This window comes from Saimiri boliviensis, chromosome 20 (genome assembly GCF_048565385.1).
Source record: "Saimiri boliviensis isolate mSaiBol1 chromosome 20, mSaiBol1.pri, whole genome shotgun sequence".
In the NCBI taxonomy this organism is placed as follows: Eukaryota; Metazoa; Chordata; class Mammalia; order Primates; family Cebidae; genus Saimiri; species Saimiri boliviensis.
In genome coordinates this window covers 23,606,691-23,627,102 of record NC_133468.1, presented here as the reverse complement: position 1 = coordinate 23,627,102, position 20,412 = coordinate 23,606,691, and the positions used below count along the sequence as shown (strand labels likewise).

At 41.0% G+C, this 20,412-nt stretch overlaps 1 protein-coding gene across 9 annotated transcripts in view; it reads right to left on the bottom strand.

Annotated features, from left to right (window-relative positions):
* Positions 1-20,412, bottom strand: part of EBF1 (EBF transcription factor 1) — a 410,560-nt gene that overhangs the window by 118,924 nt on the left and 271,224 nt on the right. For 5 of the 9 annotated variants that reach the window (XM_074390666.1, XM_074390667.1, XM_039460569.2 and 2 more), the window contains one exon: positions 11,942-12,083. In XM_074390666.1, the coding sequence (XP_074246767.1) occupies positions 11,942-12,083 (142 nt within the window). The remainder of the gene's footprint in view (positions 1-11,941; positions 12,084-20,412) is intronic. The other 4 variants (XM_074390668.1, XM_074390669.1, XM_074390670.1 and 1 more) reach the window with 1 other exon arrangement.

Sequence of the window (20,412 nt, the reverse complement as noted above, 5' to 3'; positions counted from 1 at the left end):
AGTAATGTCGTCAATTTGTTTCAGTTGAAGCAGGTATTATATTACGTGCTCAAATAGCAGCAGAATTTCTCTCCACCTCTGAAGTCCAATGTGGAGGGGAGATTGGCCCTGACTAAACAGTAAGAGGAAACAGTGGGGAGGACCCCTTGTGTCAGCTACTTGGAGATCCAAAAGCTGCAGATAAAACACCTAACTTTGGCCATGACCAAATCCTTAAAGGATGGCCTCAGTTTCCCAAATGTGTTAAGTAAAACTAATAATACTAGTGCCCTCCCATGGCTGTGAAGAGCATTAAAAGAGACCATACAAAGTACTTAGCATTGAACTTGATGCAGAGAAGTACTTAACTGGCTATGATAACAGTAAAGCCATCGCCCAAAACACTGCTCTAAATGCTACCATTTTACGGACAATGAGTTCTGTTACCCTGTGATAACAAAACTGCAGTGGAATCACATCTCAAAGTCAAAGAGTATACAACCTATGGAAATTTTCCAAGTTTAGTTTCTCAAAAATGGATCTCAGACCTGACCTGCCTTCCCTGTTTGCCCTCCCTACAGCTTCTAATGTTTTGTCCCTACATGGATTTTTTAATATGCTTTCCCCTCTCCTGTTTATGCTCATTTAAAATTGTAAAAGTTTACCTGATTCTACAGACTTGGCTGAGTCCCCCAGTTTTAAGCTGTCTTAGCAGTCTGTGTTTGTAACTTACAGCACTAAACCACTGTTGTAGATTAAATCATTCCATGTGCCATTATTTGCCTAATATCAGCACATAAATACTTACACACACGTCACAGTATACCTCAGAATGCTCACAACTGTCCCTGCCTCATCACCTCTGTAGCCCCATTGTCTGATTTAATTGGCAGTCAGTCAATAAACGTGTTAGTGTTAAATAGATGAATGACTGAATGAATAGGCAAATAAACTAAAGAGGAATCATTGGTGTTACTAAGACGTTAAGGAACTAAGCAGAGTCGCTGAAAAGTTAAGAATTCTTCCAGAAGTTATGAACAACTGCCACTACACCCACGACGGGCTTCCTAGGTCGACAAGTGGCTACGTGGAGTCCCATTTCCTGGGCTGATCTAGCCCCCATTTCAGCAGCAGGCACTCCATTCTCTTGGGGGTTAAAATTAGCACCAGTAAGCTTCCCCCTTTAGCGGGCTCTAATCATGCAAGGACCCAGGTGGATCTTGCTGACAGATGTTAAGGTTAGAAGGAAGGGTAGCAGCCAGATGAGAAAACAGAGCCACCCCCTTCCGGAGGTACCAGGACTTCCTGCCTTTGGGCCCGGTGGTTCCTGCCTGCCTGCCCCTCCCCCATGCATCAGTTTCAACACAGTTGCTGCTCTTTCTGTCATTTGAACTCAACTTCTATCTCAGAAATTGACCGGTGATCCTGCCCTTGACAACACAATGTCAGCCTTGCTCAGTGTCCAGCTAGTTCCGTATATATTATCATAATGTGCTGCCTGGGTGGACCCTGGCTGATTTTCTCTCTTGATTCAAATCCTCTTTCCAAACTCATTTCTGCTCTCTGACATGCAGATACTACTTGTTTAAAAATAAAAAACAGTGGCTTGGGAGAAGCTTTAGTTTTTCAAATCCTGTTAGGATATTTAAGTCTCTTCTAGTGGTAAACTGAGCCTAAAAGACTTCCTTTTAAACATGATTTGACTCAAAAAAGAAAAAATGTTTCCCAGAGTCCTACAGTGTTTTCTGGTGACTGGAAAGAATTATTACTTCCCCCAACCCTTAAAGCCCTCTCTAATAGCATTTCCCAAACTTCAGTCATAATTTTCCTCTATCCCTATATACTTACAGTATTATTTACTTAATAGTATTTAGCTGCTGTTTGTTTAGATCAACTTTTTCTTTAAATTTAGTCTTTCCCTAAGCAATAATAGCTGTGAGATCATGATTTTGAGGCTAGAGTTATTGTTTTGTTTATGCATTAACGTAAACATATAACCATGAAACAATGTTTTAATGTTTTTCCCCCCATCTTTTCAAATTACCTCACCTACTGCACAGGAAATAGTGATCTGGAAGCTCGCTGCCAACCATCAAGCTGCTTGTACACAACAGCCTCCCAGCTGCAGAAATCCAGGGAGAAGAATGCAGGGTGAAAGCTACCTAAGGCACAATGGCTGTGTAGGCCACGCTTCTGCGGCTTTTCCTGGCTTCCTAAAACCAACAGTTAACCTCCTGCAGAGGTGGTCAACGTGAAGGGAAACTGGCCTTAGGCCCATTCCCTAGAATGACCATAACCTGGGAATTTCGGTAGCCACTTCTCAAGGCGGCATGTGTGTAAACCCTCAAGAGATAGAAGAACCTCTCACAGAATTAGCTGGGTTCCAAAAACAAATCATCAGAGGTTGGAAGACCCTTCCAAGACCCACCTTGACAGATGAGGAAACGGGCCCAGAGAAATCAAAGTACACACTCAAAGTCATGTAGTAAGGTCGTGGCAGAGCTTGGTTTTACTTTATTTCTGCATACAGAACTGAAAATGGTCAAAAACCAAAAATATTTCCAATTCAACCCCTGGCCACTGCTGCTAAATATCTCATGTCAAGAAGGGTTTATGAACAGCACATCAAAGCTTTTACTTGCCCATGAACATCACTTGAAGCCTCTGAAATTCTCAAGTGAGGAAAGCTCCTGCGACAGGTATAGAGGCGGCTTGGTTTGAAACAACCAGCTAGGCACATCAATGCAACTGGAATTATGATGCTTTTATAACCAAATAGAAGACATAAAATAATTAGGCTTAAAAAAGTTCGACCAGGCTGGCTCATGCCTGTAATCCCAGCACACTGAGAGACCAAGGGGATGTAATTGCTTAAGCCCAGGCATTCAAGACCAGCCTGGGCAACAGAGTGACCCCTGTCTCTGCAAAATCAAAATAATTAGCCTGGTGTGGTGGTGTGTACCTGTAGTCCCAGCTACTTGGGAGGCTGAGGTGGGAGGATAGCTTGAGTGCAGGAATTTGTGGCTAAAGTGAGCTATGATTACACCACTACACTTCATCGCCTGGGCAACAGAGCAAGGCCCTCTCTCAGAAAAAAAAAAATTTTTTTTTCAATAAATTTCTGTCATTTCTGGCCAAAATATAAGTAGAAAGCAACACCCTTCTCCCCCAAATTTTCCCCCTCGACAACACACCACACTTTGTGCTTATTAAAATAAGTTAGGTATGACTCATTCATTTATTAGCTCAACCAACCAACCAAATACTGGAAATTTCCCACAGTTTACAAGTTTGTCAAGAAATTCATATAAGAAACTAGCCTCCCTGTATCCAAATCAGTTTCCCATGTTATTTCTAGCATGAGGTTTACAAACTCTTCAGTATCCTAATGGTTGCTTAACTCACAATCTCATCATTTTCTCATGGACTCCTTCCTCCACACCTTGTACACGTGCCAGCAAGCCCATATGGTCAACAAATGACTTCTAGGGAGATGAGTTAGAACATTCTTGCAAATAAATAAAATATTACCAGCATCCTTATTATCTTGCCAGCCCCATGCAAAATATACTAGTCATCGAATTAAATTAGGATTTTAAAAAATTTGACTCGCAGAATATGTCCCCGCCACAGGAAAAGTTTCCTTCAGGTTCCTTGCTTGTGTTAAGACAAAAATAGGAACGAGAGGCTAGGATACTGGAAAGACTTTCTTAGGCTGTAATGTACCAAAGCAGTAGTTGCGAGTACCGGCTTCAGCATCAGGCTCCCGGGGTTTGAACCCTGGATCTACTACTTAATTGCTGTGCGAATTTAGGCTGGTTATTTACCCTCTCTTTAGCATCAGTTTTCTCATCTTTACAACAGGATATCCATAGCACTCTGTGCCTGTCATAGTAGGGCTCATGGAATGTTTATTGTTATTATTCTTAGCACCATTATTAGGCAGACCTAAGGTCGAATTCCAGGTCTTATTCTGATCAGTTATGCAGCTTTGAGTGAGTTACTTACTCTTTCTAAACCTCAGTTTTCTCACCTGTAAAATGGGGATAATAATTATTATATATCAAGAGATTTGTTGGAAGACAGGATGAGATGAGAGGTAAAATAGTTACCATGGTGCTGGCCTATAGTAAATGCTCTGCAAATGCTGATGATAGTTCAAAAAAAACCACAGTAGTGGTAGTAAATAGTAATAGAATAATAAATATTACTACCTGGCCTGGTTACTGTCCAGCACGGTAACAAAGTCTGAGCACTATTTTTTTTTTTTCTGTTGTCAGTGCTGTCGGTGGTGCCATGGTAAAATAAGCAGAACACAGATCATCTGCTCATGAACTCTTCAATCTGTCTGACGCTGAGATCTTGCTGGCTACTGCAACTCCAGTGGTAGGATTTCTGGTGTTACCTGCTTTACGAATTACTCAGGGAATACACTGGAAATGAGTCTTCACCAACATCCTTGTGTATCACCTTGAGTACTTACCACGTCCTTTCTATTTCAAGGAAAGACAAAAGGCATCTTCCCAGCTGCTCAGAGTAAAAGCCCTGATTTGACACCTGAAAATCTGGGGCATCAGTCCTCTATTTTATGACACATCTGGATATTCTTAACCCTAATGTTCTGTTCTTACATCTGTCTTCTTTATTCAAGTAGGAAAAATCAATTGGTAAGTTGTAACATGCCACCCTCAGTCACAAAAGATGACACCAGTATTTTTCTACTCAGCCTAGGCCCTTCACCAAGATGATGTTGCCTTAGTGGTTTTGGCTGGGATTCTGCACTAAAACTAGGCACAGAAGGACTGCTGGCTGTGTGAGAAGCTATGTATCATCCATCATCTGCCACTGTGTTTTGAATGTAAATTTCTATCAGGAAGATGGATTTATTTTACAGACATTCTTCTCAGGATCATGGGAATCCCAGAAAGACTAGAGGCAAGGCTAGGCCAACATGAAATGTACATTAGAGTGAAGCAAATCCTCTGGCATGATTATCCAGCGACTGGGAAGTTTGCAACCCCTGAAATGCACATGGACAAGCGCAAAGAGCATTGCATGGATTTTGACAGAAACTAGCTATGTTTACACACGAGCAGATTATATCCATTCTCTAGGTTTCTGTGAAATGAGGGTGAGTAAAGAAAATGACCTTCCATCCTGGCTCAGGCACTGCCCCTGGTGGGAGGAGAGAGAGAAATTTGGGAGGGTATTTTTTCTCTGTTGTTTTAGTTTATTTTCACTCACTAAGTTTTGTTGGGGCAATATACATTTTAATGGGTCAAATAATGCAGCAGCTCTCTACTCTAAAGACCTTGAAAAGGTGAGGGTCTCCATACACTCAAAAAGAAGGCAAAACGTACGCTCTTTCTAAGCCACTTATGAAAAACTAAATCAATAATACAAAGCCACCTGAAAATAAAAGGACTCTTAAAATATTTGACTTTCTATAAGAAACACATGCACTATTGATACAATAAGAAGTAATTAGGGGGATAGCTCCAAGACACGGCCAACTCCCTGGTGAGCTTCCAAAGCCCAGCAGTGAAGAGCAAAGTTATAAGCAACTCTAAGCAAGCTTGCCCTGGGCTTTCGTGGGATCTGAGGAGCCCATGTAATTGAAACTGAGTTCACCAAAGCCCTGCCTGACCCCCACACCACAACTACCATGGAGACCATGACCTGACCAGCCCACCTTGGCCTGCATGAATGATGTAGCCCTCACAGCCGCCCTGCTCCCATCTCCTGCCACTCCTCCCTTGCCTGGGAGCAACAGGAACCCTCTCAGTCTCCTTCTGTTCCTAGAATTCACCTAAGCAAAACAGCCCTTGCACACAGTTTCCTTTACCTGGCAATTTTTTTAACCCCTTTGCCTACTGCTATGGTTTGAATAGATGAATAGTTGGTTGAATGTTCTGCCAAAATTCATGTTGAAATTTAATTGCAATTTCAACAGTATTAAGAGGTAGGACCTTTAAGATGTGATTAGATCATGGGGGCTCTACCCTCCTGAACAGACTAATTCCATTATTGTGGAAGTGCGTTACTTATGAAAGGGAGCTCTCTTCACCCACCTTTGCTTGTCTTTCTACATTTCCACAATGGGATGATGCAGCCTGGAAGCCCTCACCAGATGCTGGCATTACACCCTTGGACTTCCCAGCCTCCAGAACTGTAAGACATAAATTCCTTTCCCTCAAAAATTACCCAGTCTGTTATAGCAACAGAAAACAGACTAAGACACCTAGTAAAAACTTACTTATCTATTTGGTTTTGGCACAAATGAGATTCTCAAAGAAGTCTTCCCTGACACTTCATTACTCCCCTTTGCTTTTGTGGTCCCCCTTTGATCCACTCTAATTCATTAGTTGTACATTTTACTTAGTACCACTCCTCTCTACTTACGTCATTCTGTGAAGACAAGGACTGAGTCTGCCTTATACTACTGCACCTAGCTTGATGTCTGGCATGTAGCGCATGCTTAGTATGAATGAATGATTTCAAGTCTACCTGATTGACACCTCCTCCCTTGGCGGGAAATCCAAAGGAAGGGTTCTTAGAAAACGCTAGTGGATTCCTCTGTTCCCAGGAAGCCCTGTTTCTCCAAAGGCACCTCCTGCAGAAAGTCATCTGCCAATAGCTTCAATTGAAAGCACCATAAAATAGTGCATGCTAAAAGGAAGTCTAGAGAGGACCCCGCATGGCTTTTGCAGGACATACAAAACTGAGGCCCACAGAAGCAAAGTGACTTTCCCAGGGCCACACAGCTATTTAATGGCAGTCAGGACTAGAAACCAGCTCTCCAGACAGACAGCCTGATCCTCCTTCTAGCCTCTTGATGAGATCATATTATATAGAAGGGAAAAGAGGCTCCTTTGGAGTAAGGTCCCCAAGCTCAAACCATCTTTCTCCACATTTCCATAAAAATAAAAAATCGTAAGGTTTTTTTTTGACATATTTAAATGCAGCTGGTCACAGGAAGTCAATGGGCCTGGACACCCAGGGGCAACTGACAGAAGCAAAAACTGCCTCTGTCTGGATCAAACGGATTACAGAAGGTCATATGCTAAAGATCAGGAACAACGTCATACTGTCAGGGACAGTTGTAATGGAATACTACAACCAAAAGGTCAGAATTCACTGCTGGTGGTAAACACCTGACTCGATTTCTCCAAAGCTGTAATTACAGCCAGGAGATGGGCCCAGGGCGTCTATTACCAGTCTTTATTCTTCAAAATATTTCTAATGTGAGCAAACTCCACTATTGTTTTTATTTGTTTTATCTTGAGATCCTGGCACATTTATGTTTTATGTTGCAGTCTTTATTATAACTCTGAAGGGAAATTTAATTGATTTGTATCTGATGCCCATAAAAGCTAAATTTCAATCATTTTCCGTTTTTGAAAAGTGAATATGTTTTAAAGAATCTATTTTTGATCTAAAAAACTAAGTAGGACCTCAGGTCAGAGCTCATGAAGACTAAAACGTTTATATTCTCAAAACTCTTGACTAATAGTTCCGTTGATTTTTTAGAAAAATAAATATAAAGATATACAAATTCAAAACAACAACAACGAAAAACTAGATCTAAAGAACACCCTACTGGGGACTTAATCCCAGTCCAGGAAAGGGCTCCTACTGATAGGTGAGCTCTGGAACCTGCTCACATTTCTTTAGTCACCATGGAGGAGGCAATTCCTCCAACAGCCCAAAAAGCGGAGAAGAGAAAAAAAAAAGAGAAGAGAGGAAGGGAGAAAAACACATGCACACCAAAATAAAAAAAATACATATATCCCCTTTAAAAAAATGAGCATTTAAACTGCTTGTCAGATGGTTTCCTGACAAAGCCACTAGAGTGTATTCACAGGCATTTGCATAAATGCTGCCGGTGAGTTCACCGTGGCTGCAAGCGCTAATGGTACATAAAGTAATTTAGTCACTTCTCCCGGCATTCTATGTCAGGATGATGAGCACGGGCACTTTGCCTTGTTGCATATTAGATCATTAGATAATAAAGTGATACTGCATGCAAGCTGACAGGGGCTCGGCACCACAGCACTGTGAGGCCACCGCATTTTGCCACGGGGGAAGAAACAGAGAAACTGATGCCACAGTTGGCCTTGAATTGAAGTAAACACAACCTGGAACTCAGGGGACTAGCAATGCCAATAGCAACACTCCCTAAAGCCCTGAACGAATCCCTAGAACATGGTCTTCATGAACTTGCCCAAATGACTGAAAGACAAGGCAAGCACACAGGGTAGCGCTGAACGTAGCCTTGGGCAACCACTTGGCGCCATTCATCTCAAACCCACGCTTTTTCAAAAATTGGAACCAGGAGAGCAGCAACATTTTGAGGCTGCCTCTATCCACAGCTGTACATCTTCCACTAAGCTATTGCTTAAAGAAGAAACCTCACTAGCCTAAATGCTCCCATAAATATCCAGCCAAAGAGAATCTTGGTATTCATGAATGAAGAGAAAGTACGGAGGGGAAGAGCTGTTTCCACGATCTATAGCATGCAGGGATTCACTCTCTTTAGACCATGCAAGAGTCTATGAAATAAATTTGCCTTTGTCAACTCTCATACTCGAATTACAGGGTCATTTATCAGAGCACAGGGGTTTGTGAGTGCACGGGTCATATAAGAAAGCCCATGCATGAATGTAAAGCACGATCTCTGCCTCTACTTATATGCAGAAAGGTGAGCTGCAAAAGGAAACTTCCTCCAACAGTCTGACAAGCAGGATATAAATAGAGATGTGAAGAGTAGCCCAAAATAATTCAGGCTACCTGTAAATGAGACGGTAAATTCCAGAACGGGGGAGAACGCAGGTTCCCGCAGATCACAAGAGGAGAACAGGCTCCGCTGTCTCGCCATGAGGTCGCTGTTTGAAAGCGGTCGGGGGTGACAGTGGAGAGACAGAGGGATGCGGGTGTGTGATTCTATAAGTCTTTTAAACAGAGCATTTTGAAATAGGACTTTTCAGCAACAAAATAAAGTATTACCCTCGCATCGACATGAATTAGCATCTAGGTCCACTCCCACACAGCACCAATGAAAGAGTTCAATAGTCATCCTTTGCTGAGTAGATATTTATGTGTCAGCTTGAAGTGTCTAAATGAGTGGGTGGTTTTGTGTGGTTGGTTGACTCACTCTGCAGAGAAGCAGATTTCTATGTTATTGTCATTACTAAGAATTTCAACATGTCTACCTTTACTTTCCACTGGAGAGAAGGGAAGTAAGGCTTAGGTAAAGGCAAGACCCCCTCGTTGAAGGAAATAAGACATACTCACATTCCCAACGACGGCCAACCATTTACACACAGTGAAATGTCACCATTTTTTGAATATCTTATAATAATATGGCCATTTGTGGACTTATAAACTGAAGCAGTTGAATAAAATGCTGTCTTTAAAACTTAGAATAATATGATATCCCAACTGAAATATTAATATATACTCTTAGAAGAGAGAACCTCTGAGCTGAGGAAGTTGAGCTCTGTGTTGGTCCAGAGGTCTCAAACTGTTGGCCTGTGGCTGCATTCTTCCTGAATGGCTTTTTTTCCCCTCTCCTCCTTTCTGTGTTCAAAACTTTGTAATTAGTTACTAACAATTAAAAATTAGGGGAGTTTTAATTCTTGCCAAACTGGAACATCCGGCCCCACTTATGTTCTCACTCCCCTAAGTAACAACTGGCTGGGACTGGGGGTCACCAGAGCGTAGACTTGCCTGTCTTCTCAGCCTCCACCCAGACCACTTCCCTATCTACATTACCTGCCCCCACCCAAAGCACAGTTTTTTGTTTTTTGTTTTTTTTAACTCTCCTACAGATCATCACCTTCATTTTAACAAGGAGGAAATCAAGGATACCAAAAGCTAAAGCAACTTGTCCAAGGTCGAACAGAGGCCGGAGTGAAACTAAGAACTGAATTTGGGGTTCCTGGTACCTATTTCAAGGCCCGCTCATTTACCATGCTGCAAAATAATGTTACTGATCTTCATTGCCTAGAGGAATCCTTTAGAGGAGGCTATATTCTACGTTTGCTTTCAGTTTTTGTTGGAGGGATAATTTGCATGGTGTCAGGAGCCTTCTCACTGGCTTCCCAAGAGCAGAAATAGGAGCTGCATGTGGCCTGAGCAGATTTTGAAAGTGTGAACCCAGATTTCAAACTGACAGTCAAGACCAGGCGTCCCCAAACTTTTTACACAGGGGACCAGTTCATGTCCCTCAGACCGTTGGAGGGCCGCCACATACTGTGCTCTTCTCACTGACCACCAATGAAAGAGGTGCCCCTTCCTGAAGTGTGGCGGGGGGCCGGATAAATGGCCTCAGGAGGCTGCATGCGGCCCGCGGGCCGTAGTTTGGGGACTCCTGGTCAAGACTTTCACCAGATTGGGCAGTACCTATTGCAGGTAACCAGCCACAGTCAAAAACGTAACTTCAGTCCTTAAGCAGCACTCTCCAAATCATGCGCACTGAGTATTTCCCTATTTTTTTCCTCCTCCTTTCACCTAAACACCTCTAAGTCACACAATGCCTTAAGTGACTCCAAAGGTATTATAAAGGCAACATTACGGTAAAGTGAGGATCAGAATAATTTTAAGTACAGAAATGGAACTAGGAATGTAATCATGAGCAGGTGTTTCAAATGGCCTCCTGCAAAAAGTAATATCCATCCATCTTAGTACTAATGAAACCATAAAGAAGCAGCTTTTGAAAGATGATGGTTTACTTTAAAAAGACTGTAAAACTGGATGTGGTGAAGAATCCCTTCTAAGAGTGTTACATCTGGCTAATTAATAAAAAGTACCGTTCGTGTGTTCCATAAGCACAGGAGAAAAAAAAAAACAGGCAAAAATGATGAGAGTGGTGTGTTTATTAAATTGGGATGATGGCAGGGAAGGGAGTTTTCTGTCTTATGAATTATGGGCAACTCCTGGCCCATGGAAAAAAACAGGCAATCAGATGATAATTTGCATGGTAGTGTTCTAAAAAGAATCTTGCTGACCTAGCAAAATAGAAAGGGAAGTGAGGGAAATGGGTTAAGAGTCTGAGGCAATTGAAGAAAGTCTAGTATGGTGACTGCTATCCAGTAGAGCCTCAATCACTCATTCTTAGATGGATGGATGGATAGATGGATGGGTAAGTGGAAAGGAGGAAGAGTAGATACATTACACACACATGCAGCACTGAAAAATTCAGACGCGCACCTAACCCAACCCATGGTTCTTCTGAGTGGCATTCACTTTCCTTGATTCAAATTTTTATCTGGTTTCCTTCATTCCTCTCAAAGACACCACTTCTTAGCCATAATGCTCAAAACAAATGTGATTTCTCCCTATCAAAGTCTACCTACAGAAAGCAAGTTCTATCACATGGTGAAGAGGTGAGACCTATGTACAGGGCACAGGAGGGACATTTGATCTGAGCTTCATATTCAGAAAGCATCTCCAACCTAGACATTGAACCTGATCTTCAAAGGACGTTCAACATGTAGTCCCTGAGATCCACCAGGAGAATAGTAAAGAGGGTGGGTTCATTATAAAACCTCAATGGTCAATTATAAACATACCAGATATATCACAATTTTTGTGATACAAAATTGTGTGGCCCTTCCTCATTTTTCCTGGGATTGGCCTTTCCTTAGTTTGTAATCCAGTGAGAGCTTAAAATAAAGCAATGGTCCAGGCCTCCTCCTTTCTCTCAACCTGAAAGGAGGCAATATTAGCCATTTCCAGAGTAGAGAGTGGTCACACAAGAAAGGTGGGCCTCTGAGATATTTTCCAGTCTTAAATATGTGGCATCATATGTTGAAGAGGAAAAAACCCTAGAGGATCAATCTTGTTCAAAAAGACTTCTGACATTTGAAACAGAGTAGAACATGTGGTGGAGTGGAAGAAAGAAACCAAATAAATTCACAGTTAAAGCAGCAATGCCAACCAATGAAAATGATTCGCCTACCATGTTCCAGATAAGAGGGCGTACCTTCCGAGGGGTCAAGCCTCCGAGCCCTCCGCCCATGCTTGGAATTATTATGGACAAACATGTTATCAGAGACTGCCAGGACATGGCCATCCACATTGACTGTCGTAGACACCACGACCTAGAGACATAGGAAAGAAATGAATGAACATTTTAATATAAAAGCGTGGTGGGTAATAAACTCAAGTTAAATAAATAACAGCTGGGAGCTGAAGAAAATTGCATAGCTATTTCACATAATAACTGGTGCTTATGCTGTACAAGTCTAACAAGAGGAGCTATTGATGAGTGGGTCTTTGGCATGGAACGCTTTTGATGCAGTTTTAAGTAAAATTGCACAGTTTATAGTTATACAGCAGAAGGTACACTGTTAACCATAATTTTAACAAGAGGATCTTTATTAGCATATTTTTTTACACAAGGGTGGTTGTGTTTCACCTAAATTACCCTTCAGTTTAGACACTGAAGCAGATATCACAGTTGATCATGCAAATAAAAATCTTTTGAATCTTTAAAATATTTCCCCCGCACCGTGTAGGGGTTAAGAGGATAGAGAAATGAAAAAGATTTCAGTAAGAGCTGGGATGCATTTTTCTCTCCTGGGTATCTTTCTGAAATTTCTTTTACTTTTTTCTTTTCACATTAGTTTGTTTCATCAGACCAAAGTCCCCCTCGCTACTATCACCATCACCCCTCCCCCCCAAAATTCCTGCTAATTAAGGGTCTTAGATCTGTTTCAAATTAAAAAAAAAAAAAAAATGGTGGGACTGGCCCAAGGCATAATTTAGACACTGAAACCATCTCATAAAGCGACTGTGAACCCAGTTTGCCAGAAGAGACACGGGCAGAGATGTTGTCTCAGAGAACTTTGACTAAAACAATGAGAAGAAATGACCTACACTTCTCCTTATATTAAATGGGAAAGGGATTAAAACTGAAACCCACAGAGATATGTTTATTCATGCGACCTCTTACAACCAAATATAATAATCGTCTGTAATTGCTGCTTCAGCTCCCACCTCATGCTTTGACACAGGAAACAGCAATCAGCCCGCTCCCGTTTAATCCACCTATTATGTTGACTAATTAACTTTGCTCGACAGTTTATTTCTTCCTCCATTATCAGCCCCTGTCAGCCGCAAGCACCCTGCAGCATAGGGGGAACCTCAGGCTCTTTGATTGATCACCGATAGATTGACATGCAGATTAATTTAATTAGAATCACCTCACTTGAGAAATGAAAGACAATGGCAAGAGGGCTAATAGATCTGCTCTCATAATGAGGGGAGCCTCCAGAGCGAAGGCTGAGGATTTCTGATTTATTTTGCTCAATTCCCCAGTTGCTTGGAAAGACTCACTTTAATTGTTCTTGGTTTTGAGAGGCATTAGCCTCTGAAGAGGTGAACTGCTTTACAAGGATTGGCACAGACGGAGGCCTCAGTTTCTGAGGAAGCCTTTTCTCCAAGTTGGCTAAAGGGGGCAACCACTTCCGAAGAGTCTTGTGCAACACTCATGTTTCATCAGCTGAGTTGGGCAGAGGGGGAGATGCCAGGCCCCAGTCTACGCCTGTGAATTGTCAGCGCAGACTCCAGTCCCCACCAGTCTTACCACACTTAAAAGTTCCCCTGTCCCCCTGGTTGACCTAAAGGCATCCTGGCAAAATACGGTGAATTTCCCTTTCCCAGAGCCTGAAAGATGCCCATGAATTGCAGGCTGTGACTGCATCACTCATGCTAGTAGCATAGGGTTGATTTTGTTTTCTGAAACTACATTATTAAAATGCATAGGAAATAGTTGAGAGTTCAATCAGGGATACAGAGTATTCTCCTTAGCCACTGTGAAACCCCAAATTCCATCTAGAACAAATCATCTGGGGGATGGCATGTAAGTTTGATGCAGTAGTTTGCAGAGTGGATCTTCCCTTAATTCATGATTGACCAACAAGATCTGACACAGCCTGAAACTTATGTGTTTACAAGTTAATTTAAAAGAAGGAAGAGAAGGAGGAGAAGAAAACGGTCTACTATTTTGTCTTCAGAAACTCATGTGCAGTGGCAAAGTCAATTTTACTTAAGGCAACAGAAGTTCACTTTTCTTTATAGAGAGACGACTTCTTAGGACTTACAATTACATAACAGAGCTGGGTCTTTCAAAGAAATTTTGATTTACTATGAGACCACAGTTGAGCGGTCACTGGAGTCGTTAGCTGAAGAAACTATAAAAGGAATCCCAAACCATATCTGTTTTCAGTGTCAGGAAATACAGAAAGTGGTTATTCTAGATGTCTGTCTTAGGAGGAAAAAACACAACAGTGACAATTCACCATGCACCTGTAAGACACAAGCTCTCCAAACTTAAGGCTTAAAATATTCAGTATCTTTTAAAGACACTGTCATCTAATCCCTACTTTAAACAAAAATGTCAAGAACGGTTAAGGAAAAAAAAACTATACCCCATATGTTTTTCTTTTCTTGGCAACAGAAGAACCACCAGGGCCACATGTGTGATAGAATCATTTGGTTGAAATGCCAATCAAAATCGGAGAAAAGATAATACAGAGAATCTTCATACTTTTCATTTCTAGAAAATGAACAGCTAATCTGTTCCTCAAAAACTCACAGTACAACTTGCCTACCACAAAACGACTTCTCCCATTTCAATTTGGAAATAGTCAGGATATATTTAAATAAAACATTTGCTAAAATTAATCCACAGAGCAACTTGTAAATTAAAAAAAAAATACGCTAGATGCAAAAGGGGGACTGAAGTGTCCTTTAAAAACAGGCCCATGCTAGGAGGGAAAAGGGCCTTTACAGTTTCACACGAGATTAACGAGGTGCTGACACTTTCATGCAGGCAAGGGGACAGACAGGCCTGCCAAATCTCCTACCTTCCTAAATTTTGTCAATAAAACATAGCCTAAATTTGAGACAGATAAACATTAAAAATGATTTTACCTTTGGACACAACCACCCTTTTCCTCTTTCCCCGCTTCTCCACTCCCCTGCCCAGAGAAAAAGATGTTGAGAATATGAAGAAATGGGTATGTTTAGAATTTTGTGATATCTGTTATAATTACACCTTTACTTTCTAGAACTGCATTGTCCAATGCAGAAGTCAAATATGTGGCTATTTAAATTTAAACCAAACAAAATTTTAGATTCCCTTCCTGAGCCTCAATAGCCACATTTCAAGTGTTTCATAGCCATAGGTAACTCTGGTTACCATATTGGACGTGGCGAATGGGGAATTTTTTTTTTTTTTATCATTGCAGAATGTTCTATTGGATGCTCTAGAATGGTTTTGAAATAAATTGTACTGCTTGATTCTTGAAGATGCCCATGTTATATCTCCTGAAATATCAGCCTATGTAAACAAGTTTGGGTTTATACATACATATATACTTTATCACTGTATTTTTCTAATGAAATTTCTATTAGGGGGCTTTGCTTCTTAAGGTAGCAATTAAGAGATATGCTGGTAAACACTCAGTATGTTCCAAGGGTTTTTCCATCTGGGCCCTCCCTTCCAGTCATGAGTATTCAGAATAAGAGAACGAGAAGGGCAGAAAAGAAGTCTCTAGCTGACCATGGACTTTGGATATTTCCACTTTGGGTATTTTCAATTTCTTGGCTCATATCAGTGGTTCAGAATCTCCTCTGTTTTATCTTTTTCTGGATTAATATCCTTAAAAGCTATTATTCCTATCCCTCTCTATTTAGAATTTGAAAGAACTAGACACAAAATTTCATTCCTGGCTCCCAAACTTTCCTGGTTAATGTGGCTTTGGCCAGGTTAACTTCTCTGAGTCCCAGTGTCCCTGACTCTCAATAGGAATAATGACCATACTTAACTCATAAGGTAATTGTGAAGCTTAAATTAATTAAAGAGGCTAGCATGGTTCCTGGTTCACATGGAGCACTCAATAAACATGAGTAGCAGTAATAGAGTAGGAGTTGTCACTTTGTTGGTGATGTTAAACAAAAAGTTCAAAAGAATGTGTTGGGTTGATAACCTGAAGCATCTTAATGGCCATAAAGAAGACCTAGCACACACTAATTTTTTTTAAAAAAGGATACAGACAGTGTTTCTTCTATGTCCACTGCTCAACACAAACTTACAATTGTAAAGACTTTTGTGCTGATAACACATTATTATACATTTAGGCCTCGCATGAATTGCAGTTTTCACTGGTTTATATAATTTTGCTTTCTAGAACCTATCTGTATCTTAGTCTGTTACATTTGAGGCTTTATAAATGAAACCTCACTATTCTGAAGAGTCTGTAAATGAGATGTCTCATGAGTTCGGTCTAGTTTTCCCAATGTTTCCCCATCAGTGAGGGTTTCTCAGGAGTTTTGTTATTGGTTAGTACTTCCTCACCATCGCTTCTCGGGCAGCCCCTCTTCCCTTCATGTTGGGCAGGAGACCTTGTATGTCCTCACTCTATTATCTAAGATTCATGAAGCATGACCTCTGTCTCATGAGCAGATTTTCAAAAAGATATAACCAGCTAAATTCAATCATGAGTGGAAGATCACATTAACCAAAGTAGCAGTTTGCGTGGAAGAAAGGGTTATGACAAAAGCAACCCCAAATGTTGAAGTCTGCATCTTTAAGCATTTCTTCAACAAACACAGAATCGGAGCAAAGATTAGACCATAATAAATTTCAAATATTTTGACAGTTAAGGACTTCCTTCCAAAAAAATAACCACTTCCTCATGTTAATTTTCAATGACTATTCAAAAATTCCAAATCTTGGTTTTCAATGATGATGCTCGGTAACTCAGTAAAAGGAAATCAGTGTTGAAGTTAGTCTGTTCCATGCTTCCTAACCTCTGGCTTTAACTTGTGCTTTTGCATTCAGTTAGGGCTTTAAATCATAAGGCTTTAAAAATACTAACTTGAACTACATGAAATAAAAAGTATTGGGCAGCATTTCATGGAATAATACTCAGCAATAAGAAGGAATAAACAATTGATATCCCAGGGAATTATGTTGAGGGTAAAAGCCAATAACCAGGGGATACCGACTGCATGTTAAGGGCTGAATTGTTCCTCCCCCAGAAATTCATATGTTGAAGACCTGATCCCCAGTACCTCAGAATGTGACTATATTTTCAGATAGGGCTTTGATTACTTTAAAATGAGGCCATTAGAGAGGTCCCTAATTCAATCCTTACAGGAGGAAGTTTGGACACTCAGAGAAGCTTAGCATGGTTACTAAAACAGGACAAGACTAGGCATCCTCGTGATGAAAATTCCCCATAGATGGACTGTCGTGTTAGACACACAAAGCTAGACATGATACAACTTTATAGAACTAAAAAGATATCCACACAAACAAGTACCAGTAAAACAAGGGAAATCTGAATAAGATGGGTGGATTCCATGAATGTCCATATTCTGGTTGTCATATTGTAAAATAACTTTGCACAATGTTACTGAGGAAGACTGGGTAACTGGTACACGGGATCTTTCTGTATTACTTCTCATAACTGCATGTAAATCTAAAATTATGTGAATAAAAAAACTCAAGTAAATAAAAGGCATCGGCAACCAAGATGTCCTTCACTGGGTGAATGGATAAACAAACTGGTGATCCATATAATAGAATATCACTTTGCAATTTAAGAAAATGCGCTATCAAGCCACAGTTAGTCATAGAGGGGTCTTACATGCATATTACTAAATAAGAAAAAGTAAATCTCAAGCGACTACTGTATGATTCCCACTATATATGACATTCTGGAAAAGGCAAAACTATGAAGACAGTGAAAAGACCAGAGGCTGTCAGGAGTCTGAAAGAAGACAGGGATGAATGGACTAAGGACAGAAGATTTTTGGGGCAGTGAAACCATTCTGTATAACACTGCAATGATGAACATGTCCATGCCCTTGTCCAAACCTATAGAATGTACACACAGTGAACCCTAGTGTAAACTATAAATTAATTGATTGATTGATTTTTGAGACAGAGTCCTGTTCTGTTACCCAACCTGGAGTGCAGTGGTGTGCGATCTCAGCTACTGCAACCTCTCCCTCCCAGGCTAAAGTGGTCCTCCCACCTTAGTTCCTGAGCAGCTGGAACAAGAAGCATGCACCACCACATTCAGCCTTTTTTTTCCCTTTTTTTTTTTTTTTTTTTTTTTTTTTTTTTTTTTTTTTTTGGTGAAAACAGGGTTTCACCATGTTGCCCAGACTGGTCTTGAACTCCTGGGCCATGCAGTCTACCCACGTCGGCCTCCCAGAGTGCTGGGATTACAGGCGTGAGCCACCACACCCGGCCCACAAAACTATGGACTTTAATAATATATTGATATTGGCACATCAATTGTAACAAATGTGTCACACTAATCCAAGATATTACTAATAGGGGAAAATGAGGGGTAGGGAATGGGGATAGGGTTGAGAGGGTATATGAGAACTCTGGACTTACCTTTATGTAAATAAAGCTAAGACAGCTCTACAAAATAAAGTCTATATATTTTTTAAAAAGCATTGACAGCAGGGGGTGGGGAGGTGGGGAGAGATAGCATGGGGAGAAATGCCAGATATAGGTGATGGGGAGGAAGGCAGCAAATCACACTGCCATGTGTGTACCCATGCAACAATCTTGCATGTTCTTCACATGTACCCCAAACCTAAAATGCAATTAAAAAAAGCATTGATGACACTTCTACCCTCAACCCCATACAGTCTACACTCCACCTGTCTGCTTAACTACTTTGCAGGCTCGTCAAATGTTAGAGTCACAAGTGACCCTAGAGATCAGCTAATCTAGTGGCTCCCAACTAAGAGTTTTTGACAGTAATAACGGGTAACAATATTGCAGAGTGGGAATCATAAAAGCATCCACAGTAAGGCTGCATACTGAAATATTCAGTTAATTTTCCCTTGTCTGGGACCCTATCAACTAACTCCATATGGAAACTCTGGTTATCACATCTACATGAGAACCTCTCAACTAGCAATTTTTCATGGCTTTAAAGAACTCTAAAGAGACTGTGATTCTTAATAAATGCAATTCGACTGAAAACATATGTCATCATATGAAGTTCATAAGATAAAATGATAAAAGGAGTCCTCAATATAAGTTATGAGAGTCCAATTTGTCCAACACCTCCTTTTGCAGCTTGGCAAATGAAAGCCAGGAGTTAAAAAACAAAACAAAACAAAACAAAACAAACACTTCAGCTGGGTGCAGTGGCTCACACCTATAATCCCAGCACTTCGGGAGGTCAAGGTAGGCAGATCACTTGAGGTCAGGAGGTTGAGACGAGCCTGGCCAATAGGGTGAAACTCTCTCTACTAAAAAGACAAAAATTAGCTGGATGTGGTGGTGCATGCCTATAATCCCAGCTACTCAGGAGGCCAAGGCAGGGGAATTGCTTGAACCCGGGAGGTGGAGGATGCAGTGAGCTGAGATCATGCCACTGCACTCCAGCCTGGGTGACAGAGCAAGACTCTGCCTCAAAAAAAAAAAAAAAAAAAAAAGGTAACTTTCAAGGTCATAGGACAAATTAAGAGCAGAGGCAAGCCTGAAGGGAAACCTGTAGACTCACAGTGCAGTTCTCACCCATGCCTAGCTCCAGCCTTTCAATATTTTCAAGCCCTGGCTTACATCTTCTCTCTGGACTCTCCTCCTATCTTCCGTACAAACCTATGGTGTCTGTGTGACTGACTACAGTTTAAGTATTATTTACATAAAAGTGGTCTGCAGCAGTTAGGTCTTCATTAACTTTGTCCTTCAAAATATCTTTGACTGATATGGAATGCGATATTCTCAGAAATGTGCCTGATTGCTAGGTTCTATCTGGTTGAAAGATTCCAAATAACTCATTAAAAATTATGGAGGACGCATGAACCTACAGGATGTAACAGAGTGGAAATGCTGGAGTGAAGGAGTGGTTAATGGAATTAAATTCACACTTTAAGGCTTGAGGCAAAACTAGCTCTTAACAGGAAGACAAGAACAGACACTTCTAAATCCTCAGATACATGTGCTAAACTAATTTAGACCTTTAGAAAGTATATTGAGCTTCAGACTCCTGAACGGTGACAAAGGATAAACATGAAAAGCTCATGAGTGATCTGAACCTCAGTCCTCCCTCGGTGGATCAGGATACTTTTGATGACGCTTGAGGGTGTCATCAGTGTTTAGTGCTGTGTGTCCTCATTGGCCATTTTAGGCAGGAATGAGACAAACAGGATTGTCAGGCATGCTCTGTAATGATGGGGCTATGGCACAGGGATGTGGAAATCAGGACCAAGAAAATAGCATACTGATCAATGGCTCGGATTCCAGAGTCAGATGATCCTGAGTTTGGTCTCCGGTCCCATCACTTACTTGCTGTAATCTTAGATTAGTCACTTGGTGATGGGAATAAATGATGAGCCTACTATGTGTCTATCATGTGTCCAGCATTATTCTATACACTGAAGAAG